The 11,787-nt window shown below is 36.7% G+C and overlaps 2 protein-coding genes across 4 annotated transcripts; both read left to right on the top strand.

Annotated features, from left to right (window-relative positions):
• Positions 1-2,692: 2,692 nt before the first annotated feature.
• On the top strand, positions 2,693-6,482 carry LOC128015886 (probable inactive protein kinase DDB_G0270444). Of its 2 annotated transcripts, none has more exons than XM_052600109.1 (4): positions 2,693-3,134; positions 4,483-4,955; positions 5,070-5,217; positions 5,294-6,482. In XM_052600109.1, exons 1-4 carry the CDS (start codon positions 2,886-2,888, stop codon positions 6,158-6,160), a joined length of 1,737 nt encoding a protein of 578 aa, XP_052456069.1. In that variant the 5' UTR covers positions 2,693-2,885; the 3' UTR covers positions 6,161-6,482. The 2 variants fall into 2 exon arrangements, with proteins under 2 accessions (XP_052456069.1, XP_052456068.1); XM_052600108.1 differs by having other exon boundaries at positions 2,693-3,149.
• Positions 6,483-7,132: 650 nt separating this feature from the next.
• Positions 7,133-11,645, top strand: LOC128015884 (RISC-loading complex subunit tarbp2). Of its 2 annotated transcripts, none has more exons than XM_052600107.1 (7): positions 7,133-7,366; positions 8,074-8,447; positions 8,637-8,706; positions 9,485-9,602; positions 9,691-9,818; positions 9,912-10,104; positions 10,632-11,645. In XM_052600107.1, exons 2-7 carry the CDS (start codon positions 8,146-8,148, stop codon positions 10,787-10,789), a joined length of 969 nt encoding a protein of 322 aa, XP_052456067.1. In that variant the 5' UTR covers positions 7,133-7,366; positions 8,074-8,145; the 3' UTR covers positions 10,790-11,645. The 2 variants fall into 2 exon arrangements, with proteins under 2 accessions (XP_052456067.1, XP_052456066.1); XM_052600106.1 differs by having other exon boundaries at positions 7,134-7,366; positions 8,136-8,447.
• Positions 11,646-11,787: the final 142 nt, after the last annotated feature.

Here is an 11,787-nt window from a genome sequence, read left to right as displayed (position 1 = left end):
GAAAACATGGAAAAGGAGTTGGACTGGATTTAGACAGATCAGTTGAAGTCGGGTGTCAGCTGATAAGACGCGTGCAAGAGTCTGTGAGCTGACTCCTGACAACAGCATACGTATGCGTTCATGTCTGAAACTCTACATTAATATATAAACTCACTTGTTTCTCAGTGCTGGGATGATGTCTGTGTCTGTGCACTTTTATCCAGACCATGAAGTCCACTTCCTGAATGGGTAGTCAGATCCTGCAGCCGATGTTGGTGAATCAGCAGAGTTGTCCTGCAAACTTAGCAGAGAAGATAGCACTGGATTATTATTACAGATGAAAAAAAGGTGTACAGTAATTTATATATTTATCCAATTTGTTAACCAAACGTAGTATGTAAAATTGTATCTATTGTAAAACATTTTAAAATGAAAATGTATTCCTGTGATGGCAAAGCTGAATTTTCAACTCAAGACTGGAGTAATGGCTGCTGAAAATTCAGCTTTGCCATCATTACAGTAAATCACTTTTTACAAATCCTATTCAATAAAAAATAGTTATTTTTAGATTGTTATAATATTTCACAAAATCACTGTTTTCATTGTATATTTGTTCGAATAAATGCAGCCTTAGAGAGCATCAAAAAATAAATAAATAAATAAATCAAAATCCTAATTAATCTAAATTTTGACCAGTTGTGGATTATATGCATCACAAAATTAAATGCATTTTATTTTTTATTTTACATCAGTTAGAGTCTAAGGATGACAATTGCCAAAGATGGGGCTCACCACAAACTAATCATCCTTGAAAATGTAGCCAAGAAAGGCTGCATTAATTGTTCAAGGTAAGTGTGTTTTCTTCTTTTCATGTCAACATAAAGCTGGCACGCATCTAATTCTGTAAGAGCCACATTTGATTATTTACATTATTTGCCTTAGCCACTAAAGAGCTATGTATAAGCTCTATGGTTGTAGATTCACACTGAAGGCATCAAAACTACGAATTAACACATGTGGAATTATATACATTATGGAATTATATACATAACAAAAAAGTGTGAAACAACTGAAAATATGTCAAATTCTAGGTTCTTCAAAGTAGCCACATTTTGCTTTGATTACTGCTTTACACAGTCTTGGCATTCTCTTGATGAGCTTCAAGAGATAGTCACCTGAAATGGTCCTCCAACAGTCTTGAAGGAGTTCCCCGAGAGATGCTTAGCACTTGTTGGCCCTTTTGCCTTCTGCGGTCCAGCTCACCCCTAAACCATCTCGGTTGGGTTCAGGTCCGGTGACTGTGGAGGCCAGGTCATCTGGTGCAGCACCCCATCACTCTCCTTCTTGCTCAAATAGTCCTTGATGCCTTCAGTGTGACTCTACAATTTTCATAGTCATGAAAATAAAGAAAACTCTTTGAATGAGAAGGTGTGTCCAAACTTCTGGTCTGTACTGTACTGTATATATATATATATATATATATATATTTTTTTTTTTTTTTTTTTTTTCTACCAGAGAGGCCAACTCCACCACAAGGACCGGTAAAAAATCTGTGTCTTTAAAGACTTTAAAAACTTTAAAATCTTTAAAAACTTGTTCTGGTTTCCTCCCTCCAGTACTGAAGGGGGCAGTATCATTGGATACAATGTAGAAAAATGCAAAAAGAGCAGCAATTTTGGAGCCAAGCAAACCCAAACGATGAACCAATCAGAGGTCTTGAAAATTTATATTCTTAGAAGTACCTTCTTTTGTGTTCAACAGAAGAAAGAAACTCATAAAGGTTTGGAAGAAATGGAGGGTTAGTCAATGATGGTGGATTTTTCATTTTTGGTTGAACTATTTATTTAAGACTGGACTGCCTCATGGACATTTAAATGTCTTATATTTATATACATTTCAATCTAAAACCTTGTTAGTGATTAACACATAATCCACAGTCTCATTATGCATCAACTACCCAAATAAATGAACCTGAAAGCAAATTCTGTTTGGACAATCATTGGTCTCGGCTGCATTACAACCAGCGGTGCTTTGGTCTAGGCTACTTGCCATTTAACAGACACCTTTTCCCAAAGCAATTTACAGAACACTAATTGCAGTGAGTCCCCTGGAGAAGCCAGAGATAAGTGTCTTGCTCAAGGGCACAGTGATGATAGAAGATCTATGAAACTCTATTTATGGGGTCACCCTTATCTAGGTTTATACTTCTGGGATTTGTGCTGCTGTCTCTGACACATCGCCACTAAACTATATCTGCCTTGTTCTGAACATGTTGTACCTATAAGGTTTACAGATGCAGTGTGAGATGGCCTATCACAGTAGCTCTGGATAATTTCTTGGCCAATGATGTTCTGCACTTCATGTGCTTCGTAAATTGCTCACAGCCCTCCAACTTCTATAATACCTTTACTTGGACCAAATAACCCATATGCACAAACAGATAATTGTTTAACATATGCAGTGATGCATAATGTGAGGTGGCCAAAAATGGACATTACTACATTAAAATAATCCCTTTTCACTGCTCATTCTGAGTTAACTAATATTTAATCAAACTATTTTATTGCAATATAGAAGCCTAGCTAGAAGACAGATAGAACTATAAATCAGATTTTTGTATCCTCGTCAGATTTATTTGATGCAGTATATCCCAAAAAAAGCTTTTTTTAAAATGATGTAATTCTCTGAAACATTAGGTAAGTTTGTACGTGCCGTGAAAGTGAGACCGCCTCCAGTGCGCAACGCCCCCTACTCGGTTCCTCGTGCTTGGAAGTTCACTTTTGATAGTTCCCCGTCGTTGTGGGCCAATGCAGCGTTGAGGTCTGGTTAAACGGTGACCAAATCAGAGTAAATCAGAGAAAGGGGGTGTGTTGCCGTCTACAGTGCAGATCCTCCGCGAAGCCAAGATGACCAAGCGCAAAGGAAAAAGTAGTAATAAACAGGACGACAGTTTGCTGCTCTTGGAGACGCCATCTGTAACACCACTGAGAGGATTTAAAGAATATGCAGTCCCTGCCATTGTTTTCTTTATTTTCGCAGTCGGGGGATCAACAGCAGTCTGGTTCTGCAGCCAGCAGCAACAAACCATCGACAGTCTGTCAGAAACAATCAGTGCAATGCAAATTAGGATAGCCAAGTTCCAACAACAGTTAGGGGTGGGTGATGCACGGGTATTTAATTTTGAGATACGCTAAATTTAGTTAACCAGTTATAAATTCATAAGAATTTATGCATTTTTCTTTGTTACAAGTTAACTTCGAAATAAATCAAATCCAGTTCATTACTTTTACGCACTTTATGCAGTTTATATATTATAGTATACATTTTGAATTACTTGTGATTTGAAAGTATGACTCTTTGTCATACTATGTGCCCTTTGAATATTCCATTAGCTGAATTGTCATGTGTCTCCCAGGCCATTAATAGTGTGTTCGGAGGGGGATCGTGTTTCCTTTTGCCAGGTTGGCTTGATTAAATTCAGTTTAAAGGCTGTCAGATCTGCATTAGTGATCAGAAATGTAATGTATTAAAGTAACCCATTCATTTAAAAATGTCAAACAAATTTCCTTTAACTGGTTCTAGAACTACAGTATGTTATAATTGACTTTAATAATAGTATTGTCAACTCTAAATCCAAAAAAAAAAAAAGTACACCATCATGGCATTTACTTTGTAACTTTGGATTAAAGTGATAATATATATATATATATATATATATATATATATATATATATATATATATATATATATATATATATATATATGTATATATATATATATATATATATATATATGTATATATATGTATATGTTATTGTAAAATATTGAATGCTTAACATAAGTAGTACTCCCATTCATAATTGATGTAATTTTCATTAAATGAAATATCACTATTTTGAATGTTTTCCAGCAACTTAAACTCAGTAGGCTCTTTGTACAAAACACTAGGAAATCTTTCCAGATCATTTGTAGTGAAAGGTTAATTGGAACCACATGGTGTCATTGGGTAAACGTGCTTTAAAACCATTATGTTTTAAAATGTCAGTGGTGTTGGTCTTTTCAAATTTATATTAATATTATAATTAAATTATGATCAAATTAAGATTATACATTTTAATTACAAATTTCTTTGGTAACTAGCTAATAAAATGATCAATGCCAGCATTGTTTTTATAGAACTTTCCTCTGAATCAAGTGAATCATAAAACTCATCACTAGTGTAACTAGCTGCCAACACCACTGACAGAGAGCATGTCGTGAACAAACTTATCAATTCTATTAATGTTTTAAATCCTAAATTATGTACCGTGGCCTTGTGTGAAATGAATTAATTACTGCAACGCTGTAGATTTAATGAATGATTGATCAATTTTCAGAGGCAAACTGCAATTGTAGATGGTCATAACACTATTAGGCTCAATAAATGGAAATGAAATGTTGCATATTGATCAGATTAATAATTGAACTTCATATATTGAAATAAAAAATGTTTTGTATATCAAGATGGCCAATGTGGGTGTTTTTGAAGAGCGTCTACGAGCACTGGAAGAGGCCTACGCCCAGAAAAAGGCAGATGTTACACTGGCCACATCAGAAAAAATCAAATCCACTGATCTTCAAAGCCAATTCTGGTCTCTTCAGTCTGAGATGAATGCCAAACTTTCTGAACTCCAGCAGGAGTCTGTTTCCACTGCAACGTTAAATGCAGTGGTCAAGAATAAGACTGAAGAAATTGAAACTCTAAAGCAGAAGCTTAATTCTATCCTTACTGAAAACTCTGAGGTAGCTGTTACCATTTCTGGACTCACAGACACTGTTTTGGTCACCAAAACACATCTCGACGAGCAGATGTCCACTACAGAGGGTCTCAAATCTGAGTTGGAAGTACAAAGAATGGAAATTTTAAGCCTGAAGGAATCCTTTATCAGCAACAAGAGGATTCTTGACAGGAACAGACAAGAAGTTATGGACATCAAGTGAGGAACCTAAGTGGCTTTTTAAGATTCTCTGCAGCATTTCAGGTCTTTAGCAATTTGGTGTTGTTACTGATACTGATTATTCTTAATTCATCTCATTTTGGTCTCTTCCAGGGACCTACTGGAGATGGAACAGGCAAGAAGATCCCAAGTTCTTGAGGATCAACTTATGGCTGTCCGTAGGAGTCTGGAGGAACATCAAAAAAGTAATCATTGCCTTCATTCTCTCCTCGCTGCCCAACCTGAGATCGTCCAGAGTCAGGTATAGTCCTGACTGTTTCATATTATCCATATATGATCATTTTGGCATGTCACATCCTAATGTTTTTGTGCTTCAGATGTTATCTGAAAGCCAGCTGTCCAGTTCAGAGGAAAATATTCCAGTAGAGGAGCAGCAAATGGAGCAAGCAGAAACTCAGGAGGAAGTTCCAATCAAGGATGAAGGAGAAGAAGCAAAGGACCAAGCCATTAGTGAGGAGGAAGCAGTTGAGGAGTTTTATGTTTATGGGGAAGAACCTGTTGAAAAAGAAGCAGATAAGAATAAAATACCAGAGGAAGCTGAAGTCAGAGAAGATGTTTCTGAAGAGCAAGCAGTAACTGAGGATGATGAACAAGCTGATGAGGTTCCATTCCATCAGGATATTGTTGAGGAGGAAGCAGTAACTCAACAGGATGAAATGCCTGAGGAGCTGCAGATATCTGACAAGGAAGTACCAGCTGAGGAGATTCAGGTCCTCGGGGAAGAAGAACCTATTGATAAGCAAGAAGGAACTGAGGAGGATGTGATAACTGAGGTCAGTGAAGGAGATTATATAGAGGAGCAAGAAGTAACTGAAGGGGATGCAAAATCTAAGGAAGTTCAGGTCAACGTTGGAGATATTATTGAAGAGCAAGCAATAACTGAGGGGGATGAAATAACTGAGGAGATATCAGACCAAGAAAAAGAAACTGTTCTTGCCAAAGAAGACTCAACTTCCATGGAAGAAACAGGAACTGACAGAAGTGTGACCCAGGCTGTCTCTGAAGTTCAGATCCTTGAAGATATTAGTCAGGAGCAGAGGTTGCAGGAGCCACTAGAAGAATCTGAGAAGCAGAAAAACTTGGAAGAAATTGAACAACATGTGCAAGACTCTGAAGAAGAAGAACCAGCTGAAGAGATTGTGGAAGAGTTAGGTGAAAAATGCATTTCTGCCAATGGAAGTTAAGTTCCTGAGGAGGATAACGGTTCAAAGTAAAATACTTTTTCTGAGGACTTATCCTGTTTCCCCAATTAATTGTGTAATACATGCTATTTCGCATTTGTTGAAATGTTTCTCAGTCTTTGTGTACTCGAAAGTGAACTTTTAACCTAGCAGTGAGTTTTTCAAATTCAATGATTAATTTGTTTTCCTGGTGTTATCAGTGTTATCTTTTTAATTGCTTTTACACATTTAAAAGCATTGCAGTGTTTTTTTCATACAGCAGTTTGCCAGCTAACTAACCTCAGGAGTGTCTCTTGAATAAAACAGCTTTTTATGTTTTTTACTATTTCCCTGTCTCAGCCTCTCTCTCCTGGTGTCTAGTTGTCTGTTGAAATTGGACACGTTTTGTGTGTGTTTATTTGCAGCTCTTATGTCAAGCGTTCAGGAATGTGCCACTGGTCCTGGACACTGGGGACATGTGTGTTCCATTTGTAACTATAGTGCTTATTTGAGCTCATCAAATGTCTGAAAGACAAAAAGTGTACCATGTGCCCTTCTCAACCAACCTACAATTTATAGTGTTGTAAGGCAAGAGATGCTGCTAATTAAATTTGATTATATAAAGTTTTTTCTCTTTGTGCTGTTATGACAAAAATGAACAAAATTAGAAGTAAAATATGAGAATAAACTATGAAGAGTTACACGAAAGGGCAGAGTTTGAATGTAGGTTTCCTCAAGTTAGAAACGTACTTGACAAAATTTGTTTTGGATATTTTACTTTTAAAAGCTGCTTAGATGTAACGTTAATCCTGATTATCCCCAATGATGTTTTTTTATGTTTTAATCAATTATTATTCTTATTCTTATTATTATTGTCGTAATTATTATTATTTATGATGAAATATGACCCGGACTTTTTTTTTTTTGACAGGCTTCGTGTATTTGCCACTGTCGAGACTTTTATTATGAAAGCTACTGGCCGCCTATGTAGTCCGCTTTAAAATTCCGTCCGGTTGTGTTTTGTGATGCGGGACGGTGTTACAGAGCGGGCTTTACTGTCTCCTCGTGTCTCAGTCCTTCCCGCACGGAAACCTATTAATGATATCGGTGGGGTTACAGTCATCTCGGGGGGTTTCTGCAGTCCGAAACAAGTCAGCTCTATATCTGTTATTGGGGAATGAACCACGAGAAAAGCCCGGATAACAGCAAGAGAAACTCTGGGTATACCAGGTAAAAATAAATCACCGACCGGCTGTTGGCTCATTAAACGACCACGACAGAAATAGAATTCTTACAGTTATTTGCAAATACAATGCGATTTTGAAATGACAACACAAACAGGCCCAGTATTTCCTGCTTTCCTTCACACTTTATGAACGTTTGCATAACGTTAGCTCGGTCCAAGTCGAACATTACAATCACTGTATAATCGAATTATTGAATCACTGTCTAAACTCAGCGTTTGAATCATCACAGCTGACAATTGAACCAGTGTTCATATGGAAGGTTTCAACTTTCAAGACAAGTACTGTCTAAATGGAACGTTAGAATCACTGTTCAAATTAAACATTTGAATACATTTTGGTACGAAATCGATTTTTTTTTACTCACTAAATGGAACATTAGAATCACTAAATTGATATAACGTTAATCGGTTTTGCATCTTAATCGAATCGTTGAATCCCTGTCCACATTGAACATTAGAATCAACAATGCTCAAAAATCACTAGGTTTTAATACAGAATATTATGGTTCAAAATTCCTTGTAAAAGACTAAATCTTCGGCATCTCGTTGTTGACAGCATGGTTTCATAAATGAAGTTTACTTGAACTTGTACTGTTATTTGACACTAGGTGGCAATGCATCCTATGTAATGCATAGTTTTGTGTTGTTTATTGAAAACTTGTCTTACCTGAAAAAAAAATGTCACATTTAGAGTTTGATTAGACTTAAACATCTGATCTTTCTCTATGTGGCTTTGTGTTTCTCTGTTCACAGTATTGAGCAAATGCTGGCTGTGAACCCCGGGAAGACACCCATCAGTCTGCTGCAGGAATATGGAACGCGGATAGGCAAGACTCCAGTGTACGACCTGCTGAAGGCTGAGGGTCAGGCCCACCAGCCTAACTTCACCTTCCGCGTGTCTGTGGGAGACATCAACTGCACTGGCCAGGGCCCCAGCAAGAAAGCTGCAAAGCACAAAGCCGCAGAAGCTGCCCTGAAAATGCTGAAAGGAGGAATGCTGGGAGAGATTGTAGGGAATGGGATGGAGGGAGAAGGGTTTGTCGGGATTGATATGGAGGGCGAATGGTAAGGATCAGATTGTGTGCACATTTGAACTATGAAAACTTGTCGAAACTAGAACTATGAAAACTTGTTGAAACTAAAACTTGTCGAATACACGACAAGTTCTAGTTTTCCAAAAACTAATGATTTAATAGAGGTTTCTGGCTTTTACATAGTGTTATTTATTTATTTATTTTGTCCAATGTTTTTTAGCCCTCATTCAGAGATGAAATCATCCAGTTCGACACAACAAGCTGAGTGCAATCCAGTCGGAGCTTTGCAGGTGAGAGATAATTTCAAAATCAGAAAAGATTATAAAAAATTAGGCACATATACACTTTTTGACTTTGTAAATGGCTAAAGAGAAAAATTGCCCATTGGACACTAAATGACTAAAAAACGCACACTTGCACAGAAAAACGTGCACAGAAACATGTTTCTCATTTCTAGGAAGCGTGTGATGAATAAAACAACAGTCTAAAATCGCTTAAAAAATATGAAACATGTTCAATATACTCCTACAGGATAGAATCATGGTCTGAAACAAAACAAAACAAAAATAACAGTTTGTGCCCAGCATTCATCATACAATATGTTGTCTTGTCCAGACTGCAAAGTAGTTGTGAAAATTTGTGCAAAAGTTGTGTAGTGTATTCCAGACTCAAGACAAAGATCCTTGGCAGCCATTGAACTGCAGATTTTGTGCTTCATACTTAATACATTATAAGCTGAAGAAAAGAGCCATCTGCGTGTGCTACTTTTTGATGTGGCAATTAAGCATGAATAATATCAACTGATATTTGCATTTTTTAAAGCCAATATTGGAAGCAGATAGTGTCAGTTCTTCTTCTAGCTTGAACTGTGTGTATATATAGTTCAAAAAAAAAAAAAATAATATATATATATATATATATAAAAAAAGTATAAGTTTGTTGCAATAGAAATTGCATGAAATAATCGTTATTTTTAACCTGGCAGAGAAAACCAAGCATATATATAGATCATATCAAATATACTTATGAAGCTTATGTTGATTGTGCTTAAAAATGCAATTTCCACAGGAACTAGTAGTGCAGAAAGGCTGGCGTTTACCTGAGTACACGGTCACACAAGAATCTGGACCTGCACACCGCAAAGAGTTTACAATGACCTGTAGGGTGGAAAGATTTGTTGAGATAGGTAAAACCTTTTTTTTTTTTCCTATAGTGATTGTTTGGAAATATGCAGTCAATTCAAAGTATTGTGTGTCTTTAATCTTGTTTTTAAGGTAGTGGCACATCAAAAAAGCTTGCTAAAAGAAATGCAGCTGCAAAGATGCTCTCTCGTATCCATGATGTACCAGTGGACATGCGGAGCGGCCATGAAGCCGAAGCAGAAGATGACACCTTCAGTGTGGTAAGACGTGCAGTATTTACTAAGCTGTAAATATAATTTTAGCTTGGTTTTATGAATCTGCCAGTTAGAAAAAACATTATTTTTCTTCAACAGCCAATAGGTGGCAGACTAGAGGGAGGGAAGTCTAAAGGTCTCGGCTGCACGTGGGACTCTCTGCGGAACTCTGCTGGGGAGAAGATCCTACAGTTGCGCTGTCATCCTCTGGGCCAACCCGACTCCAATTTCTGTTCTCTCCTTCGTGAGCTTTCTGAGGAACAGCGCTTTGATGTCAGCTACCTTGACATAGGTAAGATACAAGCAAGCAAGCAAATGTTTATATATATATATATATATATAGCACTCTTCCAAACAAGTTAATAGCAAGAAGGAACCAAATAAAAAATTGAAATAAGTCCATTAAGATACAAGAACAAAAACTAAATTTAAATGATTAAAATATACTATAAAACAAAAGCACTAAAAATGAAGGAAAAACTAAATATACAAAGACTGTATAGGAGATTTATTTTTTATTATTATTATTTTTTTAATAGACAACGCCTACGTTTTTTCCCCACTTGGCTTGGGTTTAATTCTAGTATATTTAGGTAAGGGTTCAATTTTTCTATCTGTGCTTTTGATCCAATATTCAAAGCTTCATTTTTATCTTTGTGACACCCAGTGACAAGTCTAGTCAAACAAGCCCATTTTTAAGTGTTTGAAAAGAATAGTTCACCCAAAATTTGTTAACCACCAACCACACTTCTCAGGAGCAAAATAAAACAAGTAGTTTTTTCTTGGAAACTTACTCTTTTTCTGACTTTGTTTATTCAGAGGAGCGCAGTTTGAGTGGCCTTTACCAGTGTCTAGTGGAGTTGTCCACGCAGCCCATTACCGTCTGCCACGGATTCGCCTCCAGCCTGGATGCAGCACGCATCAGCGCTGCCCACAACGCCCTTCAGTACCTCAAGATCATGGCAGGGGGGAAATAGGAAAATCAGGTGAATTGAAGCTTACCTCTTCTGCCCCCAGTTGTGTAATATGAGCTGCTTGTTTGTTTGAAGCAGTAGGTGCACTATAATTGCCGTCAAGGCCCTTGTGTTTGAGTCCTTGCTGCTACCAGCTGTGAAATCAGTTGGAGGACGTACTGATTTTGTCATTTTCCCCTTGAATATGACACCAAAAGTGTGTACCCTTGCTCCTCAGTACCGCAAAACAAAGGCAGAGGACACTTTTAATTTGAAACCCGAGGACAAAATTCACAGGGGTTCAATGTGAGTGAATTCATCTCTGCGATTCATTGGGAAAAAGTCATATGTATTTCTTCAAAAACAAGTGAACTTTGCCCAAAATTTTCAACTTTTGACTTTTCCATCAATTTTTTTTTCCTTTTTCTTTCATTTAAATTATGGCATAGAGAATTTGCTCTGTGACCTTGATGAACTGATGAACCTAGGACAGCATGAACTTTTTTTAACTGTAAATATTTCACTTTTGTACAATTTATTTTCATTATATTTTAATAATAGAAGTTATTCATTAACATTTATTTAGCTTCATAGAAGGTGTTAGTAAGATAAAGTCTTTTTCTGTCGGCTATTGAAAATAATATCATTTTTAACATTGGCCTGACAGTCTGTGTTAAATATCTACCTCTGTGTAAGTGTTTCGGCCTCACAGGCTGCAGCATTACATTTGGACTGGCAAAGATTGAATTGTTCATATTCAATATAATGGTATATGACCAACAACAATATGTACTGATGTAATTTGTACCAAGCTGGTGAATCTGTGATCTATTGAATATTTTATCTTGAACAATAAACTTGAAATTTACATTATCTTCTACTTTGAGCATTTAGTCATTTGTTATATAGCAAATTATATACGTGGTCCTGTTGTATTTACTTAAGAGTTCGATTTTTTTTTTTTTTTATGCCAGCAGTGGATCTGAAGAAGAATGTTTATGCTAACGAACATTAAAAAGTGA

The sequence above is a fragment of the Carassius gibelio genome, chromosome A6, assembly GCF_023724105.1.
Source record: "Carassius gibelio isolate Cgi1373 ecotype wild population from Czech Republic chromosome A6, carGib1.2-hapl.c, whole genome shotgun sequence".
Taxonomy (NCBI): Eukaryota; Metazoa; Chordata; class Actinopteri; order Cypriniformes; family Cyprinidae; genus Carassius; species Carassius gibelio.
This window is presented reverse-complemented; position numbering and strand designations above follow the sequence as displayed.

What these genes read in the sequence shown, in the direction of transcription:
- LOC128015886 (XM_052600108.1), top strand. Translation starts at nt 2,886, where the DNA reads ATGACCAAGCGCAAAGGAAAAAGTAGTAATAAACAGGACGACAGTTTG. An exon ending in TAGGGGTGGGTGATGCACGG is followed by an intron (nt 3,150 to 4,482) that starts GTATTTAATTTT and finishes TTGTATATCAAG; the next exon opens with ATGGCCAATGTGGGTGTTTT. An exon ending in CTGAGATCGTCCAGAGTCAG is followed by an intron (nt 5,218 to 5,293) that starts GTATAGTCCTGA and finishes TTTGTGCTTCAG; the next exon opens with ATGTTATCTGAAAGCCAGCT.
- LOC128015884 (XM_052600106.1), top strand. Translation starts at nt 7,314, where the DNA reads ATGAACCACGAGAAAAGCCCGGATAACAGCAAGAGAAACTCTGGGTAT. An exon ending in GGAAAGATTTGTTGAGATAG is followed by an intron (nt 9,603 to 9,690) that starts GTAAAACCTTTT and finishes CTTGTTTTTAAG; the next exon opens with GTAGTGGCACATCAAAAAAG. An exon ending in AAGATGACACCTTCAGTGTG is followed by an intron (nt 9,819 to 9,911) that starts GTAAGACGTGCA and finishes TTTCTTCAACAG; the next exon opens with CCAATAGGTGGCAGACTAGA.